At 39.6% G+C, this 16707-nt stretch overlaps 3 protein-coding genes across 3 annotated transcripts; 2 read left to right on the top strand and 1 right to left on the bottom strand.

The window, feature by feature from the left end:
* Positions 1-1328: 1328 nt before the first annotated feature.
* utp6 (UTP6 small subunit processome component) lies at positions 1329-5612 on the bottom strand. Its single transcript, XM_072463103.1, has 19 exons — positions 5382-5612; positions 5159-5243; positions 5049-5090; positions 4877-4969; positions 4757-4804; positions 4612-4675; positions 4410-4528; positions 4269-4346; positions 4116-4197; positions 3951-4032; positions 3698-3876; positions 3520-3599; positions 3278-3355; positions 3014-3193; positions 2311-2391; positions 2103-2212; positions 1954-2020; positions 1754-1826; positions 1329-1657 (listed from the first exon to the last, which is right to left on the bottom strand). Exons 1-19 carry the CDS (start codon positions 5471-5473, stop codon positions 1503-1505), a joined length of 1788 nt encoding a protein of 595 aa, XP_072319204.1. The 5' UTR covers positions 5474-5612; the 3' UTR covers positions 1329-1502.
* Positions 5613-6066: 454 nt separating this feature from the next.
* On the top strand, positions 6067-12079 carry suz12b (SUZ12 polycomb repressive complex 2 subunit b). Its single transcript, XM_072462497.1, is given in 18 exon segments — positions 6067-6389; positions 6581-6725; positions 6953-6999; positions 7070-7134; positions 7208-7276; positions 7352-7401; positions 7477-7562; positions 7641-7872; positions 7959-8064; positions 8142-8247; positions 8324-8464; positions 8467-8515; positions 8586-8671; positions 8755-8898; positions 9576-9733; positions 9973-10171; positions 10489-10568; positions 10670-12079. Coding segments are annotated over 18 exon segments (2082 nt in total). The 5' UTR covers positions 6067-6374; the 3' UTR covers positions 10974-12079.
* A 447-nt stretch (positions 12080-12526) lies between these two features.
* atad5b (ATPase family AAA domain containing 5b) lies at positions 12527-16680 on the top strand. The gene is made up of 14 exons (XM_072463841.1): positions 12527-12968; positions 13041-13319; positions 13414-13510; positions 13589-13665; positions 13745-13893; positions 13957-14128; positions 14199-14428; positions 14507-14600; positions 15069-15133; positions 15212-15374; positions 15463-15554; positions 15630-16270; positions 16349-16510; positions 16590-16680. Exons 1-14 carry the CDS (start codon positions 12548-12550, stop codon positions 16663-16665), a joined length of 2718 nt encoding a protein of 905 aa, XP_072319942.1. The 5' UTR covers positions 12527-12547; the 3' UTR covers positions 16666-16680.
* The last annotated feature ends 27 nt before the right edge of the window (positions 16681-16707 follow it).

The following is a 16707-nucleotide window of genomic DNA, read 5'->3' as shown; positions in this document are numbered from 1 at the left end:
TATAAATATTGCAACGAGACAAAATACCTATATTCATATACATTTTAAACCATATAACAATTGTATGGAACTCAATCAAATATAGTATCTCTTCACACACGAGGAACAGCTTGACAGCCACTTTCACCTATTTCAGTGCTTTGATTATTCCACTCATGACTTATTGTTTATCCTGTTGGTCTCAATTTTGATTTTTTTCCTCCAAATCTAAAAACCCTATTTAAAATTATGTATCTTCCTTGAAAAAATGTGTCCAACTTTGCTTCAAGCAAACTTTCCGCTCTGCCCACTCCGCGGCTAACAAACTGCATCATCCTGAAAAGATCCTCTGGCTTTGCACAATCAGGGGTTTCATTTTGATCAGACAGAGGAATCATCTTCCAGACAGTCTGTAGGTATTCATCATTTCACTTGAAAAAACACATCCTATATTGTCAACAGTGTCAGCATCAGCCAAGTTTAATTGCATTTGTAATTTTACTGTAACACCTGGCAAAAGTATTTTTAATATCTGTATGAACTCATTTTGCCATTTTAGGAAATCAAATGATTTGGAAACAGTGACATTTTATTGTGCATTTTACTGAGCTAATGTTCACAATGAGCTGTAACGCTTTGTTATCATAATGAATGATGTGTATTTTTTAAATAAATATTGTGTTTTCCTGCCTAGTACAGGTACTGCAGATGGAAAGAGTAATTCATTTGTACCTGGTCCCTGACAAAGACTAAACTAGAAGAATGTGACCATAAATGTGCTAAATATCTATCAAACCATCTGAAAAGTATGTAATGGAGTAGAAGGTACAGATACGTTAAGTAAAAGTAAAAAGTATCTACTTCAGTAGATTACAGATATCTAAAAAAAACGAAAAAAAAAGAGCTTTTACATACTGCTTTCTGATTGGATATTCAACTTAAAAAAACAAACCTAAACGTTTATATAATGCACAATATTTCTGCACAAGAATAAATCTGCATTACAATTTAATGTTTTCTTTGTATCCGAGGACACAATAAACCTTACATATCGTACCTTTTAAGTGAAAACCAAACAATTTAGCCTTTTTCAGCTGACCAAAGTAAACTATACTAAGTGGATGAAGGTTAAATACTCAAATACTCCTTATTACTGCTGTGTTACCATTATCTCTCTGAGGGAGTCTACAGTCCCAAACAGGAACACATGTAAACAGTGTCCTTACTATGTATGGATTTAATCACTACCTGATGATTGTTTTTGCCATTGATATATAAATAATTTCAATAAAGTGAAATAAATGTTGCATTAACATCAAGTAAACGCCCTTAATAATCCAAAAATGCATTGCTTAGTTGTAAATGAATTTATTGTTTCTAAATATGCAGAACAATCTATTAAAAATATTACAAACTGTTAAGATGACTATGTGTCCAAAAGTATGAATATTCACCTGAACTTAAACTCCAACTCTACGAGGCTGCCCTTATTCTAACTGAGCAGTGCTTATTTGTTCTGATTGTTACAAGTGTCCGGTCTGTAATAGAGTGTACTTCGAGATGAATCGTTCCACACTTTCTCCCTCCAAGAACTTCATGGCTCTCCAGTGGATCTTGCCACAGTTCTGCGGCTGTCCCAGTGGCCCCAGCTCCTCCTGAAGGTACTGTAGCCAGAGATCTTTAAAAACCAAAGACAGTTCAGTGCCGAATCCACAAAATACAAACGTGTACTTTATGAATTCAATGTTAAAATGTAGATGTTTGGACTCCGTACCGTCATCCGAGGTGCCAAACTCCTGCAGGGCTCTCTCATAATAGTCTCTTAAATTGTTCATTTTTGGCATTTCCTGGACAAATAAATTGATTAAAAAAGTGGTACGTTTACATACAAGTGGCATTACGGTAAGTTGTGTTCATTTGGTTGAGCATATTTTTAAAAGTATGCAAGAACGCAATTCTAGAGTGCATACTTACTTGCTCCTTCTCCATTTCAATCATTCTGGTGAAGAAGGTTTTGGGCAAGGGGCGGATTTCTTGTAAACTAGAGGAGGAAGGTTTTTTCTCCTTATTATGTCCAAGCAAAACAGCAATGAAATGTATTTATTTCTCTGTGAGCCATTCACCTGGTAAAGGTTTTCCTTGCCTTCTTATAGCCCCCAGTGGAGTAAGACCAATCAAGGAAGCGGTCTTTCATTTCCATGGCGACAGCCGGTACAGCAGACATAAGGCCAAGCTGCACATGCAACATTATTTTAGGGAACAAACTATCAAGTGTTAAATCCTCTGCAGGCCACATAATTGTACTCTTCTGTCATTTGATTGGGACATTACCTTAAAAACAGCTTGGGTCTGTTCAGCGTCCTGATGGTCCACGCTCCACTGAACCCGCAGCTGCCACAGAGGCAGACTCTCCTGTTCATACAAGACCACGTGTGCAACTTTAAAATATGTCACAATAGCGCTAAAGACTTGTCAGGGCATTAATTTTCTTTGCATGACACCCCTTCTTTATTTTCTAATTACATGTTTTACTAATTTTGTTTCTCTCTGGTCCTGCCAGGTTTTGTTGAAAGACAATAAAGTTAAATGTGACAAAAAAAGACTGATAAATAAATGTTCGGGGCAATTTTTTGGGCTATATACGGAACCAAAAATGCTCAATTTTGCGTAAAAAATGTTCACCATTATAATTTTCGGCTCTTACGATTATATTGTGATCTGAATAGTCACAATTATCAATTAAAAAAATATTTTTGACATTCCTACCTTCCAACAATACTACCAAACATCATTACATCCTTTATTTATGAATTCTGGTCCAATATAAGACTGATTTCTGTATTCTATCTTAAAACAAAGAAAGTTGCAGACGGTAATTCAATCTCAGTAATTGGGTCAAGGAGCTGACCCACTTCTCGCACACTCCCTGGGGACAGCACTTGGTACTGCGACTGTTGGCGTGTGCACCATTGTACTGTTGTGTGAGCACATATACTGTATATAAATATATATAAAAGAGAGCATAAATACACACCTTGGGATTAACCTTTGTGAGGGCCTCCTGGAAAAGGTGGCCCACATTCTCCCTACCGAGCTGCATTAGTGTCTGAAGACTCAAGCTCCACATCTGCACTGATTGGCTAAACCGCTGTGCCGCTGCCATGGCGACACCGGCCGCTCCATCGTCGTCTCCGGTTGAAAGTAGTATCTGCAGCTAGAAAGATCAGAAAATAGTTTGTGTTAACTTAATAAAACTGAGGGTTTTCATGCATCACAATGTTTCTGTATGCTTAGTCACCCAGTTTTTGTAGTAATTTTCTTTTAACACTTGACAGCTATGGGCCCGTTGCAGTACATCCATCAATCTCTCTTGCCTCTGTGAAAACAACAGAACACCCAAAAAAGAACCAGCTCAGGTCTAAATGCAACTTCAATTACTGTGGACTTTTAATCTCACTAAATTATGACACATTTAGGATGAGATGAATATTGTGTGTAGCATGAATTATTATTATTTTGCTTATTGATCACATAACTCACCTTTTCTTTCAGTTCTTGGACATTTGTTTTCCTTTTTTGTCTTTCCAAGCAGAAAGATACATAGCAAGTCCACATAGGCTCTACAATACATGCACAAGGCCACAATTTACAAAACAACTTCTTCAATACCCATCTGTGTGAATAGTATTTCAGTTCCTAGTATTAACAGTATAAATACCTGTGTTTAGGCCCTTGACTCCTTCCTCATAGACCTGGCAGCAGCGCTCTTCCCTCCGGTTTATGTCCGAGGCCCGTCCTTTAGCAGACTGAAGTTCCTCCCCGGCTCCAGGAGCTTCCAACTCTCTCTTTGCCATGAAATCCCAGGTCACACAGTCACCTGTGTAATTAGACTGTAAGCTGCGACGAAGGGAGACACGAATTTTAGTAAATTGAACAATTTTAAACACATCAAGGACATGAACAGAACTTACTCTTGCAAAATGGCATCCTGAAGTTCTTTGGTGAAGTCAAAAATTGCTGCAATATTTAGAAGTGTGATGACAAACTCTGCTTCTGTAAAAGAAAGTGTTTGTGTGATCATCAGTTTAGTTTCTGTTAAATGGTTCATAAGTTAATTTAATGAAAAAAAAACATACCCTTAATTTTCCCTGTAGCATCTTTGTACACAACTTCTGCCAATTTACCATTCAGGATTTCAGCCGAGAACTCATATTCACCCTAAATATACAAATGTATTAACTATATCAAAATATTCAAATGTTGACTATATTTTATTTATTTATACATACCAAGTCCATCTTGGCTTTTTCCAGGTCCTCTTTCTGCTTCCTTTGCTTCTCACAATGCAACAACTCCATGCGGAAGTACTACAATAGGATTAAGATGGACATTAACATTACTGTATAATATTAATAGACAAAATCCATTACCTCTTGGTACACCTTCTTGCTGTTTGGGTGAAAGCGCAATGCCCTAAGGAAGAGATGTCTGGCACTTTCAGAAGAATCACGATCTTCCAGCTCACTTTTGGCAGCCATGATCCAAAGTGCTAGACCAGAAAAAAATTATAATCACATTTTCATAAGGGAGAATCACACTGGAATGACTTGTATACAAATATTTTGTTTGTACCTGGTTTGTCGGGATGGATAGCAAGCATGGATGACAACACCTTGCTGGTTTGAGCTTTAGTTGCCTGCAGAAAGAGCATACATTGCATCAAAGTATAATCTGAATAATAATATTAGAATAATAGTAAATCAAAATGTTTACATACCCATTTCTTACAGAAAGCTACATGTGAAAGCCATAGCTGTACATCATTCTGTAAAATAAAACAGAGATAATTACTTACCAATTTATGGCCTGTAAACGGTGTGTTGTTTTCTTTATTTACCTTCCATTTATTAGTTGCTCTTTTGAAAATACTGTTGATTCTGCTGATGATGGGAAACTCTATTTCTTCTTTTTTAAAATTGTAGTGAATATGCTGAAGAATATTAACATGTAAGTAGAACTAAATCACATCATATGAAAAATAAATATGAAAAATTGTGTTGAAAACGTACAGTCCTCCTCTTCTTGATAAGCTCTAAAACGTTAATTTCATACTAGGAGTACAAAATGCAAAGTTAGTCATTTAGGTACAAAAATGAAATAACAAACTCCAGCATTTTACCTGAATGTAAGCAATGAAGTCCTCTTTGTTTACAATCAGCCGATGGAGCTTATACTCCAAGGCTGTTGCTCTTTTAATTATTGATCTAAGACCACAGAAGAGACAAATCATCATTCTCAAACTGAATGCTCTCAGAATTATGGCACTAATATAGCTATTGTGACGTTAAATCCGTAGCTATTTGTTTTGTATATTTCGAGGCTTTGATGGTGTCTTTACTTACTTCACTTCTTTTTTGGTGAAAAGTCCCACTCTTTCCAGTTGCTCAAGCTCAGGGATCCGCTCCTCGATCCGCTGCTGTACGACCTCCGCCATCCCCACTGCGAAATAACGACGTTTTCTGAAATCCTTCTTAACTTGGCGATATGGATCTGTTTATTTCGTTGATGGCAAATTCTGAAATCGTTAGTTATATTTTTTTCCCCTCAACCCTGGATCTACCGCACACATGGGTGGAAGTTGTGATTGGGTGCATTTCCTGTGCAACATACAAATGACTCCGTCGAGAAACTAACCGGTCTAGTCTTTTCACTAGAACTCCAAAAAAAAAAAGTTTAGCTTTTAAGAATACACTTCCATCCATCCATCCATTTTCTACCGCTTGTCCCAGTGTTTATTTTCATTGAACTCCTATCGTGTTTGAAGCCTGAATATGTTGTTATGGATCCATTTTTACACACTCGAATATTGCAACATCTACTTTAGTTGTACATTTGCATAAACTGTTTTAATTCTGCCCATTGTACCTCACTGTGTTCGTTGCAGTTGTTTTATCAAGCTGTCAAAAGCATATGCATGTGTTTTCTTGTCATCAGCGCCAATCGTCTTAATTTCCCGCAAAATCGCAGAAAGTGAGAGCGGGTTTACATCACTTCCGGACGTGAGTGGCCAATCTCGGGTGCGCGTCCTCACAGCCCGTCTCCCATTGGGTGACCATTGACTAATGCTCTGTTGTTCAGTACAAACTGAAGGAGAGACATACCCGACATTAAAATATAGACATACTGTTAAACATTCAGCCAGAATACGGATTGAACTCGGGTACCACTAATTTATATTTTTACTGGATGCGTAAATCCAAGGGCGAGTGGACACTGCTCATTCTGCCATGCTAGCGTCGGCTGCTAACTAAGTTAGCTGCGTCTCGTCTGCTCATCATCTTCATGGGCCACTGCTGTTGAATCTTCAGGCTTGTGGCGGCGAGGCTACAACATTTATGCCATCAGCCAAGGTGTGTTATCTAATTTCGTGTCAACATGTTCACACACTTGATAAAAGCTAAATATTCTATACAAATCAAGCTAGCGATCACGTTAGCATTGAGGGAGTCGTTTTAGCGACAGCCACTGCTAACATTGCCTGTGTCTACCATTATAGCTGTGTAATAGTAATGTGCTAATAATTATCAAGTTGTCCCTGTAGAACTCAGGAAGTACAATGAGCGGGGCGAGCTGCAAAGCAAACGGCGCCGTGTACCCGGCTTCATCAGCGGTGATGAACTCCGTGAAGAAGCCCAAGATGGAGCAGGTCCAGGCCGACCATGAGCTCTTCCTACAGGCCTTTGAAAGTGAGATTCCTCCGAAGATTCTATTTCAAACCACTATTATGCCATGTTTGTACATTAAAAAATAAGTTGTGTAGATGAGAGACAAAGCTCTATTAAAATTCTTAGCTGATCAGACCTTTTCCAATTGGTATCAGTCAAAACCACAAATCAAGTTATTGGTTGTCAGCAGATCTGGGGTGACAGTCATTATGAGCTTTAAAATCTAAATAATACAAATTTGTTTTTAGAACCGACTCAAATATACAGATTTCTCCGCACAAGGAACATAATTGCAGTAAGTCAGATAACCTTTAATATTACTTGCATAGTTACTTTGTGTTCTAATAAACTTTTTTCTTTACCAGCCTATATTCTTGCACAGAACTTTAACGTTCATGTCTCATAGAAATATCCGAACAAACAAAAAAAGGTACAGATTCAAGGCACACACAGAAATGATTGATTTCATCATGTGATATTACCTTTTATTCTACTTTTTATAGAAAATCATTTAAAGTAGACGATTTGATGAAAAAAGTGGAAAAAATGAAGGGCCACCCGGATTCACCAAAGTAATACGGCTACAAACCTAAATATATTGCAAATTTACTCTAGATATTAATCTGGCATTTTTATTTATCTTCCAGCATGTCTTCACATTTACAGCTAACGTTTACTGGATTCTTCCATAAGGACGGTAAGGGCTTTTGATTTATTATTTTATTTTTTAAATGCTAATTCACTGACTCATTTCTTGCATGTGTTTACACAGAAAAGCCATCACAAAATTCTGAGAACGACCAGAGTTCAGTTTCTTTAGAGGTGCTTCTTGTCAAAGTCTGCCATAAAAAAAGAAAGGTACGGTTGTTCCCCCCCACAGGTACCTTTTGGTGTGCGATGAAGATTGAAGTGACACCATTTTGTTTTTTGTCTCAGGATGTTAGTTGTCCAGTTAAGCAAGTGCCTACAGGTAAAAAGCAGGTGCCTTTGAACCCTGACGGTAACCAAAACAAGTCCGGATCCTATCCTTCCTTAGTCGTCTCCAGCAATGAATTTGAACCCAGCAACAGCCACATGGTGAAGTCCTATTCGCTCCTGTTCAAGGTGTCACGCACAGGAAAGAAGAATAGCAGTAATCTGGTCAATGGTCAGGCCAATGAGAACGTTGGTATGTAACAAGGGATTGACCTTTTGCCCTAACTTGAAGTGTCTTTGAAGCTTCTGTAACCAAGGATGCAATCTTTTCCTTCACAGATGTTACTGATACACCCAGTAGAAAGAAGAGAAGTTCATCACATAGAGAAGAGGAGGAAACCATAGAGACATATATTGCACAAATGACTGTTTTTGATAAGAACAGGTGAGTGCTTCAAGAATTGTGGCTTTTGGTGGGGTTGTATTTTCCTTTTATGAACATTTCATGTCCTTGTTTTGTAGAAGATTGCAGCTATTGGATGGCGAGTATGAAGTGTCAATGCAAGGAATGGAAGACAGCCCCGTAAGCAAGAAACGCGCCACATGGGAGACCATTCTGGATGGAAAGGTTAGTTGTAATGTTTTTGTTTATTTTGTTAGCCATCTTATGAATTGACATTCCTGACGAGCATTTCCTTCTCTAGAGGCTTCCACCTTTCGAGACATTTTCTCAGGGACCCACATTGCAGTTTACCCTGCGTTGGACAGGGGATGTCAATGGAAAATCTTCTGGCTCTGTAGCCAGACCACTCTCTACTCGCAACTCGGACACTTTCACTCCCATGGAAACCAGGAACAGCAACCACAGAGCACTTATGAGTTAGTACTTGTGTCAAGTTGTATTTTGTAGTTTTTTGTAGTCAGTAAAACTAGGTCTTTCAATGTTATAATTTCCCAACCCAACAGTGAAGGAGTCGGTCAGTGCAGATGTTCACTCAAAAAAAGATAATGCCCAACTGGAACCGCGACAGAAGTTAAGGATATTTTATCAGGTAACTTGTGGTGTGTGACTGAGGAGGAAAAACATTCTTTGGATTGGCTCATTCCTGATTTTAAAATCCTTTTTCGTTTTAAGTTTTTATATAACAATAACACGAGACAGCAGACAGAGGCCAGAGACGACCTTCACTGTCCTTGGTGTACGTTGAACTGCAGAAAGCTTTACAGCCTCCTCAAACACCTCAAACTCTCCCACTCACGCTTCATCTTCAACTACGTGGTAAGATTTCCCTCAAAGAAATTCCAAGGTTTGTCAATACGCCTGTTAAGATTCGAGAATGATACAGAGTTACTGAAAATATTGCAATAAATATTATGACACCCGTTTTGAGGCCTGGCTGTCTGGAAAATATGACATTGTAACATTGTCAAGTACACATTCACACATTCTTTTGAGCCACCACTCCTAGTGAGAACTATTTGAGGCGTCACAATCACCGAAATTATGTCTCAAAATGTTGCCATTTACTGTGGATTATAAAGAATATGAAGTTTTTAAAATTGTCATCTACCGGTATGTCTCAATTATAACACTAACTGGAATATACCAGCTCACATACAATACAGTATTTTGTGCTTGGAGTCAGGTGTTTGGTGTCACATGACTTCACAGTTACTGACAGGCTTTGGTTTGAGGACTCATTCACACTTTTGCTCGAAATTCCCTTCGAATTCTGTCAATTTTGTCCATCACTAACCACAGCTCATGTTTGCCCGTGCAGTCCTGGTAGATATTTGATGTATCATGTATTGAACCATAAACCAATATTTCACATGCTATTGTTGTGTTTTAGAAGTGTTAATTAAATTACTTATTTCTGAAAGTAATTAAGATTAAACATGCATTTTGTTACAGGCCTCATTATACGTTTTACATTTGTGCATGTTTGTACGCAGCCTCATCCCAAAGGAGCGAGGATAGACGTGTCTATCAACGAATGTTATGATGGTTCATATGTTGGAAACCCTCAGGACATCCACAGCCAGCCAGGCTTTGCTTTCAGCCGCAATGGGCCTGTGAAGAGAACCGCAGTCACTCACATACTAGTCTGCAGGTAATCAAATGGACTGCCTGTTGTTTGTAATGTAATAATGATCAATTAAAATTATTTGTGAAAGTCTCGATCTTCGGTTAATATACTGGGCTGGTTCTTATTATTTCAGAGCCGTAGCAACTACAAATAATTAGTGTTAAGCTATTTTGCACTGAACTTCTGTCTTGTCAGTAGAAGACTACTGTGCATAGAAAAAAAATCATAATATGTAATCTTGACTTTTATTTACTTTTCATCAGACCCAAAAGGACCAAGCCAAGTCTTTCAGAGTTTCTGGAGTCTGAAGATGGAGATTTGGAGCAGCAGAGGACGTATGTGAGCGGACACAATCGTCTATACTTCCACAGTGACAGCTGCATGCCTCTGCGGGCTCAGGAGATGGAGGAGGACAGTGAAGACGAGCGCGACCCGGACTGGCTCAGAGAGAAAACTGCTACGGTGAGAACATGGACTATTCTCCTAATATAATCTCTTACATAAGCAGTCTATGGGTGAGACGCCCTGAAATAAAGATGACATTCAAACAAAAGCCAAAAAAACAAGGACAGATGAAGGGATTCATCTGAAAAGGCCGTCCATACCTCTCCACTGTCTCTAGACATCCCACGATCCACATGAGACTCTAAGAATCTTCTCAAAAAGGAAATTGCTCTGCATTATAAATTATCATGAGGTGTTAATGTGATGTCCACAAAAGGACTCCAGTTTCATGGAAAACATATTTAAATTGTGTATTACTATATTTGTTTGTGCAGCAACTGGATGAGTTCACTGATGTGAACGAGGGAGAGAAGGAGGTGATGAAACTTTGGAACCTGCATGTTATGAAGAGCGGGTATGTTGAACATTTGTATTTTCCAACTGCAGCAGCACAACAAGTGTGTTTTTGAGTCACAAAGGCTCAGTAAGCAGCACGTCTCTTTGTTTTTTTTTTAGCTTCATCGCTGACAACCAGATGAGTCAGGCCACAATGTTTTTTGTGGAGAGATGTGGAGCACACATCGTGCGGCGTAACCTGTGTCGTAATTTCCTTCTTCACCTTGTGAGCATGCATGACTTTAACCTGGTCAACACCGCCACCATCGACCGTGCAATGTCCCGCTTGAGACAGATGCAAGAGGAGCTCAAAGACACAAAGGAGCAGGACCCATCACTGTCCGCAGGCGCCTGCAACGGTACTGCCATCACCTTCAGCGGTGGCAAACCGGGCAAGAGGACCAAGAGCTCCCTCTCAGACTGACAATAGTGGTGAACAGTTATTATCCTATGGTGCTTAGATAAGAGGATTCTTAGCTCTCAGAGCTCTGAACACAAGATGAGCTATTAGTTTGGACTTTGAACTGAACCAAAAGAAAAACAAACTAAATTACCCACAATATTCAGAAATATTAGGGCTTAATGAATTTACTCAAGGACTGAGTATTGTATCTACAAGGGGCCATTCATTTCTTGTCAAATTAACTAAATTGCTGACATCATGGTGTGGTGTGACTGCCTTTGGTGTTTGTTTATAAATGACTGTTTTACAGTTAAAACTGTTCTGGTATCGCTGATACCTTGTATTTTAACCACACTATATCCTTGTTCAAATGTATCCTTTGATTATTTTAGCACTTGATATTTGTATGTAGAAAAACGAAACACCATTTGTGTGCTGTTACAGCACATGAATTTTAGGCAGTTCTGCTGTACATCAAGCCCTCTTGACTTTTGTTACATAATATAATAAGGTTATGTTGGGGATGGTTGTCTGTTTCACATTTGCGTTGTGACGAAATTATTATATTGTAATATTGAGAAAACTGGACAAAAGAACAAATTCTTATTGTGTCCAGGCTAAAATCCACCCTTCACCACCCCAGGCCTTTTGGCACTCATCTATAGCTCAAGGAAAGCCAGGGAAATAAACCAACCAGCAGATCATCACTGTTTCATGTCAACTTGCCAGCATCACAAGGTGTTTTTATAATCTGGAAAATCAGTGTTACATTTTCAGTTCTGTAGCTGTGAACTCACTGTAATGCATCCCTGTGTTAGTGTTGGCAGGTTTCTTGCCAAAGCAATATGCTGTTGGTTCAGTGGGATATCAAGTGAATTTTGTCTCGTTAGGTGCTCTTTATGCCAAAGGGTTTTTTTCCTCCTCATTCTTTTTATTGGTCAATTTATAATGCATTTAAAAGTTATAGTTGTGTATAGTTTAGTGTTTATCAAATCCGTCACTGTTCAATTTTATTTCCCTTTCCTTCAGAAAATACTACTTCCTCAAAAATTGCTGTATGAACACCCTGGTTTGTACACTCTGGCTAAAGGGGCTTTTATATTTAAATAAAGTACATTTCAACTGTTTTTGTTATATAATTGATATTTAGGAGGAAATAATTCAAGCTACAGAAGGGCGTGTTATGAAGTGTAATTGTTACATGGTTATTTAACATTTTGTATTCACAATTGCCAAATTCACTGACTGTTAAAAACGTCACTTTATAGGGGGATAAATCTAGATTTACATCTATGGCAGTAAAGTCTGGCCATTGTGGATCATAATCATAACCATAACAGACAACAGGGAATGATTCCACTGAGGACGGAGTGACTGCTTATTTTTAACATACACGATCTCTGGCTTTTTTCGCAGTCGCACAGTTTAAACGTCATCACCGGAGCGGCAAACTTACCAAACCGCAAACTTAGGATAACTTGTAGCCCATTATTTAATTGTAGACTGAAAGGCAAAACTTTGTCTGCAGATGTCGTTCCGTACCGTCTCTAACAGGCTGGAGAGAATTTGTAAAAAAAAAATCAATCGAGTTTGAGATGCGCTCAAAACTGAAGCGAAGCAAATCGTGTAAAAATGCGCGATGTTCAAATAAAAATCAAGGACAAACAACTCAGGTAATTGACATTTCCTCGGAGTCGGGGTGCGCTGATGTGGACACGGCACATGTCAAGGATGTAACACCGTGGAACAACAAGCAACATTTTTCAAATACAGATTCAAATTGCACTGGACTTGCACCTATTTTCTCGAGAACAACAAATGCCTCTAAAGGTGTAAATGGCTCTGGTCGACCTCACATTATTGAAGCAGACTCCTTTACTTGTCAGGAGCCAGATAAACTGCCCATCTCGGATCTGCACGTGAGATTGAGAGATGTCAAAGTTTCTCCGGTGAACAATATTTTTAGTCACCTGCACGAGAAAGGCTGTCAACAAGGACACGATTTCACCTCCGGTGGTGAGTAATTGTACACGTGCAGTGAGTGATCTTACTAGATATTTTGTTAGTAATTGTCAATCTCACTTTCAGACAAGGAACATTTTCAACCAGTCCAGAACAACGTCCACCAGGATAAAGCACATGGGACGTCCTGTGTGGCTGAAGAAGTCTGCACCACCACTGCAACATTTGCCCCCTCACATATTGTTCAGGAAGGTCCAACGTCAACTCCTGAAAAGCACCACAGAACTAACAGATTGAGCCGCACTCGGACACTCAGACAGAGAAATGAGCCAGAAAATGAAAACACAGAAGAGGCAGAATCAGATCAGCAGTCAACCAAGAAGACCACAGTGGTTTTCCAAAGAGGTATCCTTCATTCACCTCATCTGAACATCGTATTGTACAGTCTCATCAAACATGTGTCATCACCAGTTTATTATTATTCATTTTTTTCAAACAGAACCATTCAGTGAAGATGTTCTCTGGACAGATAAATACCGCCCTCGTCATTCCAGCGGAATCATCGGCAACGTGTCTGCGGTGGGGAAATTGCACAGGTAATTGTAAAAGATTTCACCAAGAATCAACTGTAATTCATGTGAGTAAAACCAGCGACGTCACTGTGTGTGTTCCAGCTGGTTAATGAAGTGGAAGCGTCGATCAAACGCTGAGGACGAGAACGAAAAACGAAAAAACGAGGCACAGAGCAATGGTGCACAGTCGAAATGACGACTTTACATATATTTGTGTTGACGTGACGTTTTTTGGGACTTTCTAATGCTTCTTTGCAGACTCGTGGGACTGTGGGGACTTTGAGGATGAGGTGGGGTCAGAGGACGGGACAGAAAAGCACTTATGTAACACCGTCCTCATATCTGGCCCTCCAGGTGTGGGCAAGACGGCCTCGGTGTACGCGTGTGCCGCGGAACTCGGCTTCAAGGTCTGTGAAAACGCTGAGACGGTGGTTTTGTGTGTGATGCAAACAACACATTTGTCTCACCAGGTTTTTGAGGTGAACTGCTCCTCGCAACGCAGCGGCAGAGAAGTGCTGGCCCAGCTGAAGGAGGCAACTCAATCCCATCTAGTGGAGATTTCCAGCAAAGACCCATTGAAGCCAGCTTTCTTCAACAGCTACAACACGGCCCGGAGCTCACTCAAATCGGACACCTTGCCCGGTAGGATACAATTGGATTTACATACAAATTATTGACGATAATGTGATTGATTTGTGTTTATTTTCCGCAGCAAAGACGACCGTAAAGGCTTCCGTCTCCACCTGCAAAAAGAAACGAGCGCAGAAACGTGAGGAAAGCGCTAAACCCATCACTTTGACCAGCTATTTTAAGACGAAGGCAAAAGCAGATGATTTAAACCGTAAAACTGGGGCGTCGCCCTGTAAGAACCCAACGAAATGTACAGATCAAGACGGGACGGCCAGCAAAAACGTGACCACATCTCTCATTCTCTTTGAAGAGGTAAATCATTTGGCAATTCTGAACTTTGGAATTAAAACAAAACGAAAAATGCCGTGTTTTATTATTTTTTTATTGCAGGTGGATGTCATATTTGAAGACGACGTAGGATTTCTCGCAGCCATCAAGACCTTTATGAGAACTACAAAAAGACCTGTTGTCCTGACGACCAGCGGTACGCGCACAAACAACAGCAGGCAACACATTTATTATTACACGGGATGAATACAGTTGTTTGTTGTAGGGCTGTAACTAATGATTCTTTTTTACAATTAGTCGAGTAGTTAAATTATTCATTCTTCTGACGTTTTAAATACATTATCAATCAGATAAAGGTTGAAATATAAAGACCGAACACTTCTGGATAGACAATATTTACAGATAAAGTGGATATAATAATACAATATATAATAAGAAGAAATTCAAATCATTTCAATTAATTCATGTTTGCTTCAATAATGGCACTGTTTGTCCGTGTGCATTTTAGAGTCTGTAAAGTCCCGATGACTATTACAATGATCAAAATATGACTAGGAATATTTTTTATTGTCTACTTTTGATTAATTGTTGCAGCACTAATCAATTTAATAGATTGACATTCCAGCTGATTCAAATGTTCGTCAAATAAATGTGTTTTTCGTAGATCCTTTGTTCGGAGAGCGATTCAACTCCAGCTTGGATGAAATCGTTTTTCAAACTCCATCGATGGTAAGACGAGCTCAAGTCTTGACGTGATCAGCTAAAGTCCCTCGGAATAAATAACAAGCGCGTTTCTTTCATTTGAAGGCCGTCGTCTGTAGCTACCTGCAGCTGGTTTGTTTGGCAGAGAAAGCCCAGGTCGACCCGGACGACGTGAAGACTCTTTTCACCGTGACGCGTGGAGATGTGCGGCGATGTCTGCTCCAGCTGCAGCTATGGACCAACACTGCAGGTCATGGAAGACGTACATGTGAGTCATCTCTGCAAGCACCATTTCAATATTCAAATCATGAATTCACAATAATGCTGAGTTTTCCTTTTCTTTTCTTTTTTCCAAGTCAATGAGGGGGAGTTCACTTATAAAGGCTGCAGCGCCAACATGTTAGGACTTCAATCTGTAAATGAAAATAACTTGCTGCAGCTTTTACGAGTGCGTATCAGCGTCGCGATTTCATTGATGCGTTTTTGGCCCAGTTTGAGTACATTTTTGGCTTCTATTTTACAGGCGCCTTTATGGACACCGCAACAGATGACTGAAATACTGCTGCCCATGACGGAAAGTTGGAGGAATGGTTTCCCTTTGCTTTACGCCAACCTAGGGCTCCTTTTGCACTTTAATGCAAATGAACTGGGCAATGCGTATCGTGGTTCAGGTGGTAAAATGCTGTTCTGTGACACTAAACAAATAGAAACCTTCGGTCGATATTCCACCAGGTCTACTGCCGAGACTAAATCTAGACTCAGCAGAAAGAAGAATATTTTGTCTCCGCCAATGAGCTACTCACCAACTCCTCAAACACCACAATGTGCCACTGATAAACTGGAAACGGCGAACGGCCTGACCGCTTTGTCTGATTTCTTTGACTTGGCGTCCTTCATTGATGCCACAGTTCCAGCGGCAGCTCCATGTAACATACAGGAATTTGTTTGGACTGGGGCAAAGATACAGGACGGGTTCTTGGATGAGATGAAGGAGGAAGAGGACAAAAACGATGAGATGATGCTGGATTTTGGTGCCACATTGGAGGCTTTGGGGTTTCACCGGTGCTGGAGGCAAGTTTCAGACAAAGTCCAGAAGTTCAGACGAGGAGAAACTTCCAACCACAAAAACCTCAATTTGATCACTCAACATCTGGATCCATTCATGTGAGTATGACTCTAGATACATACATGTTAAATCCACTTATTTGTCAATTTTGTTTGAAAACGTGTATCTTTTATTAGTGTTTCTCAAAGGTTTGATTTAAGCAGGAGAATTCTGAGCGGTCGATACTTCAGTTTGCTCCACAATAAACGCGCCGTCTGTATCGACTATCTCCCCGCCATACGCTTCATCTGCCGCACACACAGGAAGTGGAGAAAACGAAGACAAGAAGAGCTATTCAGGTGTTACAAATACAAAGAGGATTCACATTAAAAGTTATTTTTTTATTTTGTTTACTTATTCTCTTTATGCTCTTTGTAGGTGCGTTAAGGCCCTCAGAACTCACCTAAGACTGGCAAAGGAAACCGTTCATCTTCTGGAATGTGAATTCTCCTAAGACGTAAAGGCAAAACTACCTCATCATGCATTATGTTTTGTG

Source organism: Eucyclogobius newberryi, unplaced genomic scaffold (assembly GCF_026437365.1).
Source record: "Eucyclogobius newberryi isolate DKJ021-1_F unplaced genomic scaffold, fEucNew1.0.hap1 SCAF_4, whole genome shotgun sequence".
Lineage (NCBI taxonomy): Eukaryota > Metazoa > Chordata > Actinopteri > Gobiiformes > Gobiidae > Eucyclogobius > Eucyclogobius newberryi.
Note: the sequence above shows the minus strand (reverse complement) of the source record. Positions and strands in the feature narration are given on the sequence as shown.